At 39.8% G+C, this 19,571-nt stretch overlaps 1 protein-coding gene across 2 annotated transcripts in view; it reads right to left on the reverse strand.

Annotated features, from left to right (window-relative positions):
* The window catches only part of LOC135212611 (forkhead box protein K2-like), a 66,846-nt gene that overhangs the window by 21,874 nt on the left and 25,401 nt on the right, over positions 1-19,571 (reverse strand). The window contains exons 5-9 of one of the 2 annotated variants that reach the window (XM_064246187.1): positions 19,268-19,414; positions 18,897-19,090; positions 13,656-13,849; positions 12,556-12,624; positions 3,983-4,190 (exon numbers count right to left, since the gene is read on the reverse strand). In XM_064246187.1, the coding sequence (XP_064102257.1) occupies positions 3,983-4,190; positions 12,556-12,624; positions 13,656-13,849; positions 18,897-19,090; positions 19,268-19,414 (812 nt within the window). Of the gene's footprint in view, positions 1-3,982; positions 4,191-12,555; positions 12,625-13,655; positions 13,853-18,896; positions 19,091-19,267; positions 19,415-19,571 lie in introns of both variants that reach the window. The other variant, XM_064246186.1, reaches the window with a different exon arrangement.

A 19,571-nucleotide genomic window follows, 5' to 3' on the forward strand; every position in this document is an offset into this window, starting at 1 on the left:
ACAGAAGAAGCTGTTGCTTCTAACGTAGCAGCCCCTTGGCAAGTCATTGAAGGGCATTCCATTTTCACTTGATCTAAGGTTAATCCAGGCCTTAACCTTACCACATTTGGGTTAATTTGTCTAGACAGTAAAGGAACCGTCGGCGTCGTATAATATTTTCTACGTTTCATCACTGGAGGAGGGCTAAACTTAAAACGATCTATTTGATCTCAAGGAATTATCCCTTCCCGCAATCCGTGCGTTTATGTGCTGTAAAACAGACTCCACATGATTTGAACAAGGCAATTCACACAACACCTTGGTATCCCTCTTCACACCAAACGCCATGTCAATCCCCGGAGGAAGCATATTGGCAAGTGTTTCCATTCTCTCCGAAAGATTATTGAATTGATGAATCAAATTAATCACCTCAGCATATGAAGCCAGAAACTCTTAGTTCTCTCCTTCCTCCGGTTCTAGCATACTGTACTCAGCCACAGGAGACGCTATCTCACTCCTATCCCCTGACAAACTTCCGGGTGCTTTGTGGCCGCCTGCCCCTATGGCCGCAGTCTATTTGATCTCTGCTGACCGCCGACGGCTCGATCCTGAACAGTCAGCAGGAGAACGAGACAGCCTCACTCCTTCTCTGCTCGCAGATCTAGAGCAAGAATCTCGCCTATACCTCTAAGATGAAGGCTATCTCAAATCCGAGCTCACTTCCTCTCCATGACAATTAATATTGTCTCCAACGACCATCAGAGAATTCAGCCTTGATCCTTCATCTAGGCAGACAACGCCTTCCACCAACGTATCAGACGAGGTTGCCAACTCGCTATTCTTCGACCTTTTAATGGGAGCCTTTTCATTTTTTCTCCCTATTTTAAATGGTCTTACAGGCGAAACTGGTATCTGTGCTCTATCCTTTGCTGCACTTTTCGCCCCCAACGCCGATTTCACCAATGACACTGTAGTTTTTCTTTGACTCTTTATAGTCTCTATTGGCAACTCCACGTCAGCCGTTATCCCATCGGCCGTCGACTCACTCGCTCATTCGGACTCTTGTAAACGGCTTCGTCCTCTAGGTTTGAGCTTACCAGCCACTGGCTTCTTGCCTTTCTTGCTGACTGGGATGTGACTGTCCTGGCCCGAAGATGAAGAAGAATTCACTCTTCTCTTAGCGATGACGCCGAGCTAGAGGAAGAAGATGAAGACGACGACGAATCACGCCTTTTCTTATTGTCTTTCTTATTAATTTTCTTCTCTAGATCGTGTAATTTCTTCATTACAGTGTGTACTACCGAGTCAGAAAGCGTATTTGAATCCAGAGGCAGCGAAGAAGACTGAGAAGCAGTAGGTTGTGATGTCATCGCGTCTGCCATGTCGGGAGAGACTGGGCCGCTGCTGCTGGCATCCCTGCGTTTGCACCAAAACTTCCCCCAACGTTCTGCATCGCCGTAACCAATGAAGTTGTTGGCATAGCCGCGGCATTATTTCCCATAAAGTGCAAGCCCAGGGGATGAGGAATATTCAGCGCTGCAGGATTCTGCTGGAACCGTGATGCCATATAATGCGACAGCGAACCTTCCAAGGTTGGTACGCCTGGAAGGCCTAGCGCCGCCCACGTACCTTCCATCCTGTTCAAGTCAGGAGCAGGCACCTGGAACAAAGATGGCGATGCTCCCGCCCTCCCTGCTGGGAACAACGGAGCGTAAATATCATGCATCAAATTACCCAAAACCCCTCCTGGCGTTTCTGAAAACGAACCACTAGGAGAAACCGAAGGGGTATAGGACAAATCAAAGGCAGGTGGCGAAACATATGGAGCAATTTGGTGTATTGCCGATACAAAAGAAGCCGGCAACGCTTGGTCATCCAAAGATGGCGTCGACTCCTTTCTCTTGTACTGGCCTTTCTCATAAAACTTCCTCCACTGTTCCACCGACCAACCACGACAAACAGAACAAGGATTAGTAATTGTACATACATTTTCCCTGCACCTACTACACATTGGATGAGGATCCATTGACACCGAAGTTAGGAATCTTGAACACAGAAAGCCACTGACTCCAGAGCATTTCCTTTGTCTTGTCTTCAAAACAGAAGATGATCTCACACCCACACTGAGCACACTCGGAGAAAGAGAATTAATAAGAAAAATGAAAGTGAAATGGATAAAAACGGGCAAACTAAAACCGGCTTTAAACAGATAGACAGAGAACACGTCCTATCTTAAAGGCGGTAGAAAGATAACTGGCAGGTCACATGATGCCGTGGCCATTCTGTGTATACATGCCCCTTGACCTGGTATAGCTGCCAATAGTCCCTGGATTGCACAAGTTTAACTTTAATTCTACCAGTTTCCAGCTTGGCGCTAGTAAATCCTAATGTTAAGAGCGAAGGTTTGTTTTGTATATGAACAAAATACACATTCAATAAGATTGTGCAAATCCTACATGCTTCAATCTAAAAACAGCATATTTCTATCTAATATATTTCAGACATCACTCAATTCCTGGTCAAATTTCTAAGTATAATGGTGAAGCAACTGTAAATCAATATACTACAGAGGTACCTCGAGATACAAAATTAATCCATTCCAAGGCGGCCTTCGTATTATGAGTTTTTCGTATCTTGGAACACATTTTATATGTAAAATGGCTAATCCGTTCCAAGCCCTCCAAAAACACCCCAGTAAATTATATTTCCAGGCCTAAAACACGTTCTAGGGTTACAACGCCGATCCGACGGAAGAAATATGACTCCAAAAAGGCAAAATACTGTACATACTTGAGTAATATTCAACTGCATGTAATGTTCAACCCCATTTTTACTGCATATATTAGGACTTTAGCATACGTCCCTTAGCAATAAGCCTAGCCTATGTTAGCGGTTGCTACTGTAGCCTAGTCTATGATTCTGACATCTAAACCTAAGAAGCTAAAAGCTTAGAATATGCCAATAAAATGTGTAAATAATCAGTATGTACTCATTTCAAATAATTATTAATTAATCATTAACTATAATACACAAACAAACAAAAAACAAACCTTCCAATCGATTGTTTACATTCAGCTCTTACCCGTCTTACGAGTATCGAACGAGTGCCAAGCAATCATTTTTCCTAGCACACAGTAAGCCATAAATTGTCATTAGTATCTCTCTTCAACTAATGAAACTACCAAACAGTATAATAACCATTCATTTCTATTCTTTATTCTATCTTTACCTAATGGAGATACCAAGTTATTGACAGCTATTATGAAACATAAGTATACGTAACGTAATAATAAAACAAAAGAATTCTAAAAAATACGTATTTGTTGGCAGTCTGATTTATTTTATGATATCTAATTCACAATTTTTTTTATTAAATGTATTGCATGTACTCATTTCAAATAATTATTAAGTAACCATTAACTATAATAAACAAACAAACAAAAAAAGCTTCCAAACGTCTGTTTACATCCAGCACTTACAAGTATCGAACGATCGACAAGCAATCACTTTACACAGTAAGCCATAAATTTTCATTCTCTCTCTCCAACTACTGAAACTACCAAACAGTATAATAACCATTCATTTCTATTCTTTATTCTATCTTTACCTAATGTTTTTTTTTTATTAAATGTATTTCATGAATAAGTTTTTCAATTTACAGCATCCTTTTACCAATAGAATACTTAAAGCACAAAGGGTAGATGCTGACCAATAGGAGAGCAGGACCTTATGGGGTGACTAGCATCAGGAACCAATGGGAGAGTGGGAGGATGGTGGCGAGTTTGCTCAGTTGGCGGCGTGGGAGTTTTAAAATTGTTCTCGGTGGTCCAGGCGAATCTCGGGACTTTACAGCAACAACCTTTCGTATCTTGAAAACTTTTCGTATGTAGAGCAGTAAAATTTTTCGCATTGGCTTTCGTATCTCGAGTTTTCCGTAAGTAGAGCCTTTCGTATCTCGAGGTACTACAGTAGTTAAATTATCAAATTAAATCTTAATACTCACCCATATTTGGTAAGATGAGTGGGCAATATAACCTGAGTGTGGGTGAAAGTGCTCGGGTCAGCAGAAGTTTGAACAATAACTTGGCCTTGTGTAAATGAAGCACCATCTGGAGCATGGCCACTACTAGTCAGCTGGATTTGCTTGACTTCTCCAGTCTTCCCAGTTACTGTCCCACTTGGTCCTCCAGCAGTAGCTATCAAGTACTTCCCTGAAAAAAATGTAAAATTAAGAGAAAAATGTCAAAATTGATTTAAAATTTACTTTCTTCTCACACGCAAAACATCCATCAAACAACTTGACGAACAAAAAAAATTCTTCACGCTTCACAAAAAGATCCACAAGTCACTACAATACAACCGATACACATCAACCCTCCTACTATCCATTTTAGAGACCGTGAGTCGTAATTTTTCTCAAAAAAATATCTTTCAAACTAATTATCTGATCGAAATGGTGCTTTGACAGTTTACAAGACACCTCCCACTAATTTTTGGTAACAGTGCATTGTCAAATGGTGTTAGCTAAGGCATTTACCCGAGACTTTTAGAAGAAAAGTCGTATGAGTCAGCAGGACTCATCTACAGAACTGAACATCTGCTATTCCCCTTCACTTCCCTCTCCCTCCCTCCACTCCCTCTTCCTTTACTGCTGTTTTCTCATCTCTCCCATACCTCTCTGTAATTTACAATATGCAACATAATGATATTATTTTAGCTATTAGTTTCCACATGCGCCAGCCTAATTCAAATTTTGCAGGTAGCACTTGGATTGCTCAGTGTAGGTAGTATACAGTGCCATCCCCCAATGGTAATACTAGGAATGACTTAGTTAAATACTTCATTCTGTTTTATGCATATGTCCATCAGAGGGGATGCAGGTGGGCTCCATCATATAGTAATTACTGGGTAAGTATATCAAAACCTTATTATAAAAAGATCATTTTTTTATGACATTTACCCAGTAATTACATGGCTGATTCCGCACTAAAAGGAGGTGGGATCATGGACATATTCTACTCCAGACCATTAAGTCATGTAAAGAATTTGAAATATATAATTTGCTAGCATTGAAAAAAAACAATGCATGATGTTCCTATCAGTTAAGAGAGCTATGCAGATGAATACTGCCTCTGGTGCTCATCTTATCTCGTAGTGGTGTACCGAAAGGGCCAAGGATTGTCTCCTACTTTGCAGCAAAGGGAATGATCCTATGGATAGCATATATAGTAAAGTGTGATAGGTGCCCATCCTTGCCCTGGGCGCACCACCAAAATAAAACCAGAAAACACTAACACCTACACTGAAAGAAAGTAAAAAACAAGACCTACCCTGGCCACCCACTGAGTGCTGGGTGCTCCAAGTACACTGTAACCCCCTGGCTCTCCAATTTCAGCATCTTACTGAAAAGGTGAAGAGATAATAATAGGAGAACATCCAGTGCTTCCTTCCACAATGCCATGCCAGTCACTAAAACTGGTCTCAAGGTATTTGAAAATTTCTACTTTTTAAGCATACATAAAAAATATAAGAAGCAAAGATGGCTTACACCTCTGGTAGTTTGATGGCAGAATGGGCGTAAAGAGCAAATAATGTCTGAAAACTAAGGAAGTAGAGGCTGTTCTTGCATCCTCAGCTTTGCATCAAAGTAGGCCAAAAAACACTCCACAACACTGAGTGTGTCTCAAACACGAAGTCCATATAAAATGGAAGACAACACATTTAGACAGAGGAAGAGATGGGTTCTGGGAGGAACTCTTCTCTTTACACTGGAAGCAGAGTTTTCAGGGCAGGTAAAGTCTTCCAAAATTCACTCCAATTCATGGTGAACAATTGGTAACTGAACACTTGATGAATAAGAAAAAAGTAAATGCAAAAAAACCACTGTGTTTGTCTGAAAAATCATTATGAATCATTGCAGTGGCCTACGGATCAACTGTGACAAGGCTGAAGACTTACAAGACTTCAGTTGTACCATGGGGTAAACAGAAAGATGATAAGGAGTCTAATGCAACATATCTGTCTGATGATTCTCGCAATGGCAAACATGGAGCACAAAATAGGAGCCAATTAACCATTGACAGGCAGATTCGAATTAGAAATTAACCACTGACTGAGGAGAAACAATAAGACAACAAACAAAAATTCGGTGAGACAGCAGTACTCTGCTCCTCATTGGACTCCATAGGCAGAGTTGCCTGGTAGCACATTCCATCTTGGAATGCATTCATCTTATAGAGCTATCGAGTGCACGACAGATACCTTCAAGCACCTACACGTTAACCAAAACTAGAAGGAAAGAAACCCCCTTGTTTGATGATAATGCCAATCATGTCGTGTTGTTGCCAAAACAATACCAATAGTTGTCTCAAAATCAAATCGGAAACTTTTGGGAGGCCGAAAAGTATGTCCCGAGTTTCAGGCTAATTAAGAGAACGTACTACGTATTCGTCTCAGTCACACACTAGAACTAACTTACAGGTATGCACCTATTACTCGGACAGCTTGTTTGTTTGTATGGCGTTTTTATGTTGCATGGAACCAGTGGTTATTCAGCAACGGGACCAACTGGTTTACGCGACTTCCAAACCTTGTCGAAAGTGAACTTCTATCACCAGAAATACATACCTCTCACACACCTCAATGGAATGCCCGAGAATCAAACTCGCGGCTACCAAGGTGGCAGGCCAAGACCATACCGATCACGCCACTACAGCGCTTTTACTTAGACGGTGCAACTGATAACAGATGCATGTCGATAGGCGAATATACAAATATTCGTATGCTACTGTTGATCAAGCGTCAGCCTAATTCATCTTCACTTCCAAGAGAAAAAGAATAAGGACTGGAACCAGACCTCCTTCATTCTCTAATGAAGAGAGCGAAGGTGAAGCTATCCAGAAGGGAAGCTTCTATCGTGATGACAGGACACCGAAGACAACTAGTTCATGAGCTTCTACAGCAATAACAGGACACCAAAGACAACTAGTTCATGTCGAACTGGTTGTTCCCATCCTAAGATCAAAACAGGAACATAGGCTCACACATCCGATCTCTGGGGAGTATACTCCGTAGTTCCTCTTATTCCCTCATCTTGCTCAGTGTAACTCAAGTAGGGGAAAAAAAGGAAAAAAAAAAAAAAAAAAAAAAAAAAGAGGATGACGACGACGCCTGTTCTTGGCTGCTCTTCTCGGAAATAGTGGAAGGGGGTGATAACGCACGTGATCATGAACTTACGGTGATGACAACCTTACAACGACTTAGGAAAATGTATTCGCCTCAGCAAAAAAAAAAAAACCTTACTGAAGGGAGAGAAGAGGTTTTCACCCACCTAACAGAGCATTCTCTTCCTACAACTGGTTCGTTCATGAGAATGCCAGTGTGTTGAGTGGAGCTGAATGTGCCTAAGGTTGGCAAGAAGTTGCCACTTCTTGCCACACGTACGTGTTCTCGGTGATCGAAACTTCCCTAAGAGGACAATACCGAGAATATCTTCCCCGACTCTCGTAATGTCCTGTTCAAGTGGTAGCTAGCGAAAGATTCCATAGTGTTGACGAAGATGAATGAAGAGACTGTTATCGGGCGTCCAACAGGTAGTGCCAAACTACCAACAGCTGGTGGCAGGTGAGGCATAGAAAGCGCCAAGCGAGATGGAGCAAGGGAGTGTGGTGCCTCAGATGACGCAGAGTGCCTGGATGGGGACTGGCGCTCGACAAAAAATGCCTGATGAGAGAGAAATCCGAGCGCCTCCTGGTGCTCATCATGAGAGATCAGGATTATTATGATAAGGCAACTGAGTTGACACACATTGCTGCGAATGCCCGGGAGAGGACTGGCTATCATCAGAAGCAAGAGGTTGCTTGCAATAATTCAAAAGTCTAGGCACTAGCACAAGGCGTTAAATATTTATACTAATAAAGTAAAATAAGTAACTTATCTTGAATCCAATGACTAGTGAGCACCATTCACTAGATGCCTTTCCAATAGCGTTCAGTCAAAATCTATAAACTCATCACAAGTTCGACCAAGGGGGAAAATTGACTGAGAGTCAAATCAGCTGTCACGAGTCAAACATCGACTGTGAGGAGTCAGACAAGAATGACTGCAAGGGGACGAGGGTTCATCGACTGAAGAATACCTCTTCAGAGGTCGAGAGACCAAAGAATCACGCCATCAACACAATCTATGAGGTGAGGAACTGCTGGAATAGGACGACAACTGTGCACTAAAAGATATGCCTTTCCAGCGGCGTTCAGTCAAAACCTATAAACGTGTGACAAGTTTGACCATGGAGGAAAAAAAACCTCCTAATCAAGATGTCTTTTCAGTGCCTGTCTGCCGATACCTAGGAAAAGCTACAGGTTTGACCAAGGGGGTAACTACTGGGGCCAACCCCCTCGGACTCCCTCCGACTACCAGTATGTCTTCTCCTTGGTGCAGAGGAGCAGGACAGTGACTTTCAAGTCTAGGAGATCCGAGGGGCCAGATAGTCATCTCCTGTAACACACATCCAGAAAGATGCCTTTCCACCGGCTGTCTGTTGGTACCTGGGACTGACAACAGGTTCAGCTGAGGGAGTGACTACCTGTATGCAACCCCCTGCCCTCCCTTGGACCTCTGGTATGTCTTCTCCCCGTTGCAGGGAAGTGGGACAGTGACCTTTATCTAGGACAATCGAGGGACTAGTAGCCACTTCCTCCACTGCACAACACTTCACTGTTACATTTATAAATTCATGATAATTGAAATAAAATAAGAAATAAATATACTGACTAAACTGATATATAATCACTATCCCCCTTGGCTTCCCCCAGCCCAAAGAAACTTTTGAAGGAATGCTCTGACTGGAGCAGAGACGAATTGCAGATATCATCAAGAAAGGCATACATTCCTAACAATATTGCAAACCCAGTTCAGGATTTCTGGGAAAGAAGTGTCATTTGGAAGTAAGTTAAGATCCTCACTAGTTCCACATCAGTCAAGAGGAGTGCCAAGCATACCCCATGGTTTCTCAAGTCCAGAAGGCTTGGCAGGGAAGTCTAAAATGACAAATTTTAAAATCAATGTGTGTTTTTCATAAGCTAACAAACCTTCAGTCTAAACAATTGGATATTTTTCCAAGCGCAGCTGGTAACCAATTACAATCAAAGATTGTAAGCAAGGAACCTGTGAGATCTGACAACGCCTGCACATACGTGGTGAAAGCTGGTCAGCGACCGCACATAACCCTGTGACATTCAGTCTTTTCCTAACCTCCTTGGAGAGTAGACACTTACACTTTGCTATCCTTGCAAGCCAGTTGTTTTTCACTGCCCGTGTTCTGTTCTTTCAGTGTGTTGTGTGTGTGTGTGTGTGTGTGTTTTTGGGTTATGGCTTCCTCCAAGTCTTCACGTCCTCATCAGCGTATGTGCCTAGGCGTTCAAGGGTTCCCGTGCTCAAGATTTTTGGCTTCTATGGCTACAGATCTGCAAAAACTTGCAGTAGAAGCAGAGCTAATTTTTGTATAGCTAATTTTTGTACAGTGTTGAATCTTTGCCCGGAATGTCATGCCTGGCCTAAGGCTCACTGGAAATTACTTTGTAAGAAGAAGGAGCATTGCATAGTTTTGACTCTTCCTTCCTGGGAAGGATTTTCTTCACCTCTTCAGGAAGATTTGGCTGCTCCTTCTCCTTCGTTTGATGCTAATTCTGGTGTTTGAGTCTCTCCTTCCTTTTCTTATATTGATTCGTCAACTGAAGTATCGGGAGTGCCACAGGCTGATTTTATGTGTAACGTAGCTCCCTCTCCCTAGGCTTCCTCATCTCATTCTTTTATTTCAGATTTGGAGTCATCGTCTGCTCGAGGCTTTGCTTGTTTGTTTGTTTGTTTGTATGGTGTTTTTATGTCGCATGGAACCAGTGGTTATTCAGCAACAGGACCAACGGCTTTAAGTGACTTCTGAACCATATCGAGAGTGATCTTCCATCACCAGAAATACACATCTCTCACTCCTCAATGAAATGGCTGAGAATTGAACTCGCAACCACCGAGGTGGGACGCAATCATCATACCAACCACGCCACTGAGGTGCTTCAAGGCTTTGCTTCAGGCGGTCTTCAAGAGGCTGGACTGTTTTGGAAGAGAAGTTCTCTGCATTTGCTTTGAAGGAGACTGCTAAACAGAAGGTCTCTTCTCCTCTTCTTGCCGTTAAGAGATCTCATAGGGAAGAAGTTGCTTCTCCTTCTCCTTTTTCTTCGCCTACATCACCGCCTCGTCGTCATCGCATCAGACATTGGAGGGTCAAGGACTTTGCGATTTTGCCTTCTTCGAGCAGGAGTGTTTCGCAGCTTTCTTCTCACGTCCGTGTTTCTCCCACGCATGTCCGTGGTCGTTCTACCAAGAGGAGCTCTTCACCTACTTCCCCTCATGATTGTCCTTCTCCATCTCGGGTTAGCATTCGTGGTTCTGGCAGAGGAGCCTGTGGGATGAAGTCTTCCTCTCCATCGCAGCTTGGCCAGACCTCCTCTGTGCATACTGGTAATCCATCAGTCTTCCCTTCACGTCCGTGTCTCTCCACTTGGACGAGTTCGTGACAATTTGAGTGTGGAGCCTTCGTCTTCTGTACTCAGACGTGCCTCTGGCTGGTAAGTACATGAATTCTGCCTCGGTGTCAGTTCACTCACCTTCCTACCTTGACTGCATCAGGGTCAGAGTTGAACCCCTCCTTGTTGAATCCGCACTGAATGCAATGGCTAATAACGTAAGGAAGAGCCCCATTATTGTATACTTCACACTGACTATTGCAGAAAACCAGAGTAAAGAAAAAATTAGATAAAGAAAAGTTAGAGTTTTGAGAGAAAAGATATAAGTCAAATGGGATGAATGATAATGAGCAAACCATGATTAAGCTGGGCGATGTCCTCTTGATAATAGGTAACAGCGAGTAATAAGGATAATAATCAAACAAAATGGAATAACTGGATAGAGGTTTCAGACATACCCTCTGGTGAGTCCATATTAGACTACAGGTGCAAAGGTTAGAGTACGGACCACAAGTTGTATGGGTTAGAAGCAATGATACTAATGAACACACAAAAATATAAGTCAGACATGGTAAAAATGAGGATGTTCAGATATATGTGGAGTGATGAGAAGAGAAAGGATCGGAAATGAATACATAAGGGAATCAGCAAGTCACTGATGTGCCAAAGCAAGCTCAAGAGTCAAGGCAACTGATGTGGAGGGTATGATCAGCAACATGTTGCAGGTGAAAAAACAAAAATGTAAGTGGTAGTGACAAGGTCTAAAAGATGGGAGGACTGCATTCAAGAGGACATGACAAACAAAGGAGAAAACGAAGGGACGACACAAGATAGAAACACCTGGAAAAGGCTCATTAAAACATCACCAGCTGGAGTAAGCCAAGATGATCACCCATTCATAGAGACCTTGGAGTCCAAGGTGCTGAAACATCTTTTAACAAGAGAATCTTCCTTCAGCTTAATACCATACTCCTACAAAAATGGCACCTCCAACAACAATCCTTATCTATAGAAGTATGCTGTGATACTGAATCCAGAATTAACAATTCTGCACAGTGGAACAACCACAAAGGGACATTACTAAACTACAAAAGATGATAAAAATGTGTCACAGCACCAGTGAATTCACAGAATTTTAAATTTAGATAGATTCACAATAAGGGCTGAAAACTTCACATAATAAACCCTTTAGGATACAAACAGAAAATTGAAAATCAAAAGTTACTGTGAAATAGGCAAAAAATCAACTATAAAAATATTCAACTGGCAAAAAATTTACTATAAGAAATTAAAAACTGAAAATGTTATTGAAAAAAAGACTGAAGGAATCACATGACTATTAATAATGATTAGCCCCAAGACTGTGCAACTGGAGAGCCATTTGAATTCTGTATATAATGCAATTTATAATTACAAATCAGTTTGAAATTAACAAAATTAATAAATTCTCAAGTCTTATTTTAAAGACCATTCAAAAAAAGGTTCCTGATGGTCAAACCAATTACACAGATTTACACAGATAGAGAGAGAGGTATTGCCAATGATTATCACTAACTAATAAGGCAATATACAAATTCATACAACTACAGGCGGTCCCCGGGTTACGACGGGGGTTCCATTCTTGAGACACGTCGTAAGCCGAAATTCGTCGTAAGCTGGAACATCATAAAAAATCCCAAGAAAACCTTACTTTTAATGCTTTGGGTGCATTGAAAACTATGTAAACTGCATTCTTAAGGCCTTTTTCATAAAAAAAACCCCTTCAAATATTGATTATTTTGCATTTTTGTTGTCATATTTCATCTCCCAGATGAGCGTTGTAGGCGTCATAACCCTGGAACATGCATTGTAACCCTGGAAATAACGTCTATTGACAAGTGTCGTAACCTCGGAACGTCGTAAGCCGACACCGTCGTAACCCGGGGACTACCTGTATACAACTAATAAGGCATTATACAAATCCATAAAAATTTCTATCATTAATCACTAACTAATAAGATAAAAATTCACAAAAACATTTCTATAAATTACTAAAACAATACAATAACAAACTTACCTTGTAAGGCAGACATGAGCTGTTGAGAGTTTTGAACACTAACACCACTTGAGGCTATCAATGTAGCCCCTGTTAAAAGAAAAAAAAGAAACATTTTAACTCGTACTGCTTAAAAGCTAGTATGTATTAGTTACAGGGATAACTACACAACCAAAGCTACACTGAAAATGTGTAAGATAGATCCAAAGGGTAAACTATTGCAGTCAGTCTGCTTTGCCAAATAAACTAACAAATTATTATTTCCATACTTAAGTTAAATGTTCATATAAAATGACAAATCATTTTTGACAGCATTCCATTATATGGGAAAATTCACCCTGATTTTTGTGCAAGTGCATGGTTTTAACCCTTACACTATTAATCAAAAGATGCATGTTTTCAAGTAGGAAGTATTACGTTCACACAATCTTCAACAAAGAATGCTCCCCTTTCTCCTGACTGTATCCTTTACATTTGCTCAGCTTCATTCCTTATTCTTTTGTGCTTACGCAAGTGGGGTGAATGTTTGAAACGAGGGCATGGCACCCTTATGGCTATGTTTTGTACTGCAATATGTTTTTATATATAAAAACTCACCTGTTTACAACATCCCTTAATCACAAGACCTGAATCACCATGTTAGTGAGAAGATGAGAGTCCCTGTCTATAATAAGAAGCAAGAAGGATGCCATACTATACAAATGGGAACCGGCTAAACCAAGGGTACTAAGCCCTATCTCAAGATTCTATGAAAGAAAAGAGCAATCTGTGGTTTCTAGTGAACTGATGAGTACAAACATTTTCAAGGTATCACTAATTCTCCTTGTCATGAGATTTAGGCATCTCATGATTAATGGGGATGTAGTGAACAAACAATTTTCTATATATAAAAATGTTTGGTAATAGTACAACACCATTAAGCATATGGATATTATATCCTTCTTCCAAGAACTATCTTGCTTGTCTAATCAAAGCATCACCTCTAGTTTTTATCCTTGGTTGCATTATATCAAGCTGCAGAAGCTAAAAGTCTTTAGTTTGATGTCAAGTTATTTTATTTTTCAAATTTACAATCCTTCAAGTCACAAACCCCATCAAACTACAAGACATCACACACTAACCTGTATGTTGTTGGGGTGGAGAAGGTGGCGCACTTGTCGTGTTGATATCATACTGTGCAGCTGTATTAAGAGGGTTTAATGGCGATGCTGTTGCCGAGTCCACATATTCTGGTACCGGGGACCCTTCGCGTGATAATGATTCAGGTGTTACCAGCCCACTCACACCAATGTGAGATGGAGATGCAGGGGCAGATCTGCTATTAGACGAAATGAAAAGAACTTTTAATATTAGGGAAAAAAAAATTTGTAATGAAAACCCCAACCACAGTTATTACCAAAATATTTATTCCATATAGTAGAGAAATCACAGAACATAGTGAGAGACTAGGAAAACCATCCTACAGGTCTGATATCTAAACCTGGTACTTGCATATTTTCAGCAATACTATAAAGACTTTTCCTAACTAATTCTGACTCAAATGACATTTCAAGAATTTCAAGAAAAACTTACCATTATTTCAGAATCAAAGATATATATGAATATCATAGATTCTGACTTCTGGGTTTCTATACAATGTCATAGTTCATCGCATTTACAGGGAGATTAGAAGCTATCTGTTCTATTTACAAACCAAAATATCTACTTATGTAGGTTTACCATCACTACTCTCTCCCACGCTTAAGAGAGGAATGTCTTGCTAACGATAGGTATCTTACACCCATGATTACTCTAACAGCATGGCTGCTTCACTCACCTGTACCTGTCCGTTCCAGCTTATAGTGGTATTCACTTCTTACTACCCATAGGTAAAGAAGGGGATAGACAATTGAAAAGAAAAGAGACCAGTTATCTCATTCATTTCACTTTCATACCCTCATCTTAGACAAGATACAAACTGACCTGCCAGGGGCACTGGATGAGCTACACAACTTGTTGAGCAGCCACCACCAGACCCAAGGAAAAAATGTGTCCAAGGAACTATGGGCAACATCCCTCAAGTCAAAGGAATTGAAAGTGGTTTGGCATTACCATGAAACAGCTCTCAATATTTTACAAATGGGCATATTCTTCTTCAATGCCAAATTAGAGCTCTGGCCTTTTAACTCATCTGACACTCTTGCCTCTGTTGAATAAGTATTCCCGATTGTTTCTCTTGACCTAAACGAAACTGTATTCCTGGACTCTCCTTTCTTGACCCCAGCCTGTGCTAACACAGTCTCCAACATGCTGTTCTGAGATTTTTTTTTTTTTTTTCTTAAATAAGCAAGCAGTGTTCTGGCAGGACACAACACTTCATCAGGGTCATTATCTAGTGTTTCCCATAGAAGGTAAAGAAATGGAGACAAATATGTCATAAAAAAACGCCCGGATTGCCTTAGCAATGAATTCTGGAATAAATTCAAAACCTAAAGTCTTCAATCTCCGGTATGTTTTACAAAATATGACAGACTGTGAAGTTCTCCCACTCTTTTTGCCGTTGCTAGGACCAGCAAGAAGACTGCTTTAAGATTAAAGTTTCTATCTGTAGCCTGTCATAACGGTTCATAAGGAGCTTTCGTCGAGCTAGAGGATACCAGAGTTAAATTCAAGCTAGGAGATTTGAGTTCCCTAAGACAGGATTGCTCAAAGCTCTCAATCACACAAATAGTTCCCAAAAAGCAGAAATATCCAAGCCATTCAAACTGAGAACCATAGATACAACAGCCCTATAACCCTTTATGACTGACACAGGAAGATGTTTGTCTTGTCTCAGAAACACTAAAGAAGTAGCTACTTCTTGTCGACATAAAAGATTGTGTTAGGCAGGTAGGTCTCTGAACTTCTACTAGCAGAGATAATGGATCCAAAAACCATTTCGCCCGAGGCCATAAAGGCAACACCATCATTATCCTGAGACCTCATCCCCTGTTCAGAGGAGAATCCTCCACCTCAGCAAACAGATCTGGGTTCATGAACCGTAGACCCCTAGCTACCTGTTGAACCGTGTAGCGAAAAGGTCTAACACATGTCTTCTCCAAGTAAACAGAGGAGACAATAGGATGACCCAAGGACTGGTCCTATGATGATATTCTCTATGCAGATATGTTCTAAATATCATACTGTCAACTTGTTTATTGTCAAAGTTATTGCACTTAGACACAGAGGTAATCGATCCTCTATGATGACATATGTTCAGTACGTCATCATAGAGAATAATAGGACAACCCTCTTCGGCCCCCTTTTTACAAAGGAACCACCATGGTGACGTACATAATGCAGCACTAAAGAAGGATTTTAACTCCTGTAGAGATAAGAACCACTAGGATATTGAGATACTAAAACAGTCTGGTTACTTGGACATAAGCTAAGAATTGTACAATCACACCACAAAAATACGACTAAAAAGGGTGACGCTATGCTTAAAAATACATTCTTGCATAAGATGAACCACAAGTAAATAGAAACTTGAAAAAATAGGTTTAAGTATAAAATCAAATATACTTCAGCTATGCTATGGAATTCAAAAAGAATAATAAAGATTTCTCCTTAATATATCAGCTGATATAAGTTAATCACCTGGAACAAGTGAATCCAGTTTTAAGTCTTATTTTAATATAACCTAATGTACAGCCTTGTGCATAGTAACTTTTCAAGTACAGAATACTAACTGTATACATGAAATATAAATGGCAAGAAAGTAGTTACTCAGGTGTTTTACAGGTTCCAAAATATTCAAGAAATTGAAAAAAGTATCCTAATGAAAATTCCAAATACAGCATGTATTGATTTTCAACTTTATTGCATATTTATTTATTTATTTATTTATCTTTCAGTTATTATTATTAGTAAGAATGATAAGAACATACAATGACAAATTTTCTAAGACAATTTGTATTTTTCATAGCTACATACCTTTGGTCTTAACAATAAGATAATTTTCTACCGCCTAGCTGGATCTGGTTAAACATTTGGAGATTGAAAAGCAAGGAATCTGAGAGATTTGGCAATGCGTGCATATATCAGGTGAAAACTGGTCAAAGACTGTGCACCTGCAGTACCGCATTTAGTCTTTCCTAACCCAGGATGTCATGACAGATCATGATAAACACTTCAAATTGAAATTCATTTCTCATATGATATATTAAGATTACCTACTCCAATCAAATTTATTACTTTTCAAGAGCTAAGGATTTATAAGAATCTTGTTCAGTTAGAAACTTTAAAATAGCGTACATGAAAAGGATATTGTTCCAAACAATATTACAAGTTCTGCAATTCCAGTATAGTTCCTTGTTGGACAAGTGGGCTGTGTGCTTGCCTACCGATCCATTGGTCGGAAGTTTGATTCCCCGCTCTGCCAATGTGGAGTCAGAGGAATATATTTCTGGTGGTTAGAAATTCATTTCTCGATATAATGTGGTTCAGATCACAAAATAGGCTTCAGGTCATGTTGCTAGGTTACCAATTGGTCCCTAGCGACGTGAAAATATCTAATCCTTAGGGCCAGCCCTAGGAGAGCTGTTAATCAGGTCAGTGGTCTGGTTGAACTAAGATATATACGTAATTGCAATTACAGTGGCACCTCAGTTTTCGTACACCCTGGCTTTCGTACGATTCAGTTTTCATAGACTTTTTCTAACGAAATTTTCTTGGGTTTTGTACACATCTTCGAATATTGTACACTTGGATACACACCTTCCAGGGCCCACTGCGTGACTAGGCCCTGTACCGAGCGCCCAAACAAGGCATCCCATGTTCTCTCATGACCCATTCTGTTTTTGTGCTTTTTTGCTTTTTTTTTTTTTTTTTTTTTTTTTTTTTTTTTTTTTTTTTTTATTTGAATACAACTGCACTAAATAGGCCATAATGGGACCAAAGGAAATTCCAAGTGCTAGCCTGACTGTAAAAAAAAGGCAAGAAACACTATAGAATTTAAGAACTCGAAGCAAAGTGTTGGAGGATGTTGCATGCCAATCTCAGTGAGAAAATGCCTACAACAGCACTGCTGCTAGTGAGTTTCAGGCCAGCAGAGGCTGGTTTGAAAAATTCAAGAAAGCAAATGGACCATACTTCAGAGATTAAGGACATATTTGCATCAGTGATTAAGGACATGTTTGCAAAGTGGAGTGAGGTAAAAACTTTTGAGGAGAATTATCATCCCAACAGAGAATTTGAAATCCGTGTCTCCAACATCTTAACTGACAATGCTGAGTTTAACTTGAGACAAATTTTAAAGAAATGCCAGAAATAAATATCTGGACAGTTTTGTTGTGTGACAGGGGTCCAGTAACTCTCAATATAGTCCTAGTGTTAGTAAAATCCAAAGTGGGAAAGTAACCTCAGATAGTGCCAATAAAAAATGATGAGAAGTAACCCCAGATAGGTCCTGATACCTTAAGTCCTTCTGGAGGGAGATTTCAAATGTTCATTTATTCATTTCATTAGTCATTTATATTAATTTTTCATTGTTGTCTGTATGTAAAACTGTTTATTCCCTATAAAGTGTATTTTTTAAAAATATTTTTGGGGTCTGGAACACATTAATTGTATTTACATTATTCCTTATGGGAATAATTTTTTCGGTTTTCGTACGTTTCGGATTTCGTGGGAGGTTCTGAACAGATTATATACAAAAAGTGAGGTTCCACAGTACAGTTTTTCTTGTAGGGCACGGTACAGTCGAGTACAAGTACAAACCAGACAATTGATCAGGTTGAAGTATGAGCATTTGTTAGACAAATGATAAAAAATTTCTTCTAAAATTTCAGTGGAAAAACGGACAACATAAACCTTCAACAAACGAGGTACCACTCAACAAACAAGGTACACTGTAAAAAACAGACTTTCTAATTACGTAAATGATAATTCCAAAGGAGTTTAAAGGACACAATAAAACTCATCTCTGGTTCGGTGACTATTAAGATGACATGCCAAGTTATATCAAATAACCATGATCTAACCAATACCTAAAGAACAGGGAGTATTTTAATAGACATCCACTCTAATAACTTCATAAAGTGTTGAGAGCATTTTTTCCTAGGTTTGTTTGTTTGTATGGTGTTTTTATGTTGCATGGAACCAGTGACTATTCAGCAACAGGACCAAGGGCTTTATGTGACTTCCGAACCACATCGAGAGTGACTTTTTATCACCAGGAATACACATCTCTCACCCCTCAATGGAATGAATGCCCCAAGAATCAAACTCGCGGCCACCGAGGTGGCAGGCAAAGACCATACCAACCATGCCACTGAGGTGCTATTTTTTCCTATGAAAAACTAATGTCATGCAGGTCATGAAACAAATGTCAAATAGCTAACCTATTAGAGAGATGTGTAAATGGAGTCTTAAAAATTGGAACACCACGTTGTCTCCGCCTCTTGAAGGCTTGGTCCACTAGTTTACTTTCTGAAGCTGGGTCAATTTTCCAGAAGCTGCCTTTACCAGGCTCCTCTTGGGATCGAGGAACTTTTACAAAATACCGATTTAAAGAAAGATTGTGACGAATAGAATTCTGAAAATAAAAAATAACAATAAAACTAGTTATCTATGTTAGGGTCAATGCATACTCAACCATATGTCTTGTATAAAAAAAAATAATAAATATGTATAATCATATGGTATATAGCTGAAGGTTACTACAATTTTAAAGGTTACATGAAAATTTCAATCAAGGAAAATTTATAATTACCTGCCATCCTTTATCAGCCGTACGATAATATGGATAGTGTTTAGTGATATAAGAGTAGATGCCACTCAAGGTTAATTGTTTGTCAGGAGCTGAACTGATTGCCTGCACAATCAACTGGGCATAAGAGTATGGAGGCTTTGAATCATCCTGAAAAAACAAAATTAAAACAATTATAAATCTTTTCTAAAATATCATGTCATAACCATGAAACTTTTAATACAGATTGCAATAAATTACTGTATATACACTCGCGTATCATGCGACTTTTAAAGCCCTAATTTTGGAGCTAATTTTAAGGGGATCG

Source organism: Macrobrachium nipponense, chromosome 41 (assembly GCF_015104395.2).
Source record: "Macrobrachium nipponense isolate FS-2020 chromosome 41, ASM1510439v2, whole genome shotgun sequence".
Lineage (NCBI taxonomy): Eukaryota > Metazoa > Arthropoda > Malacostraca > Decapoda > Palaemonidae > Macrobrachium > Macrobrachium nipponense.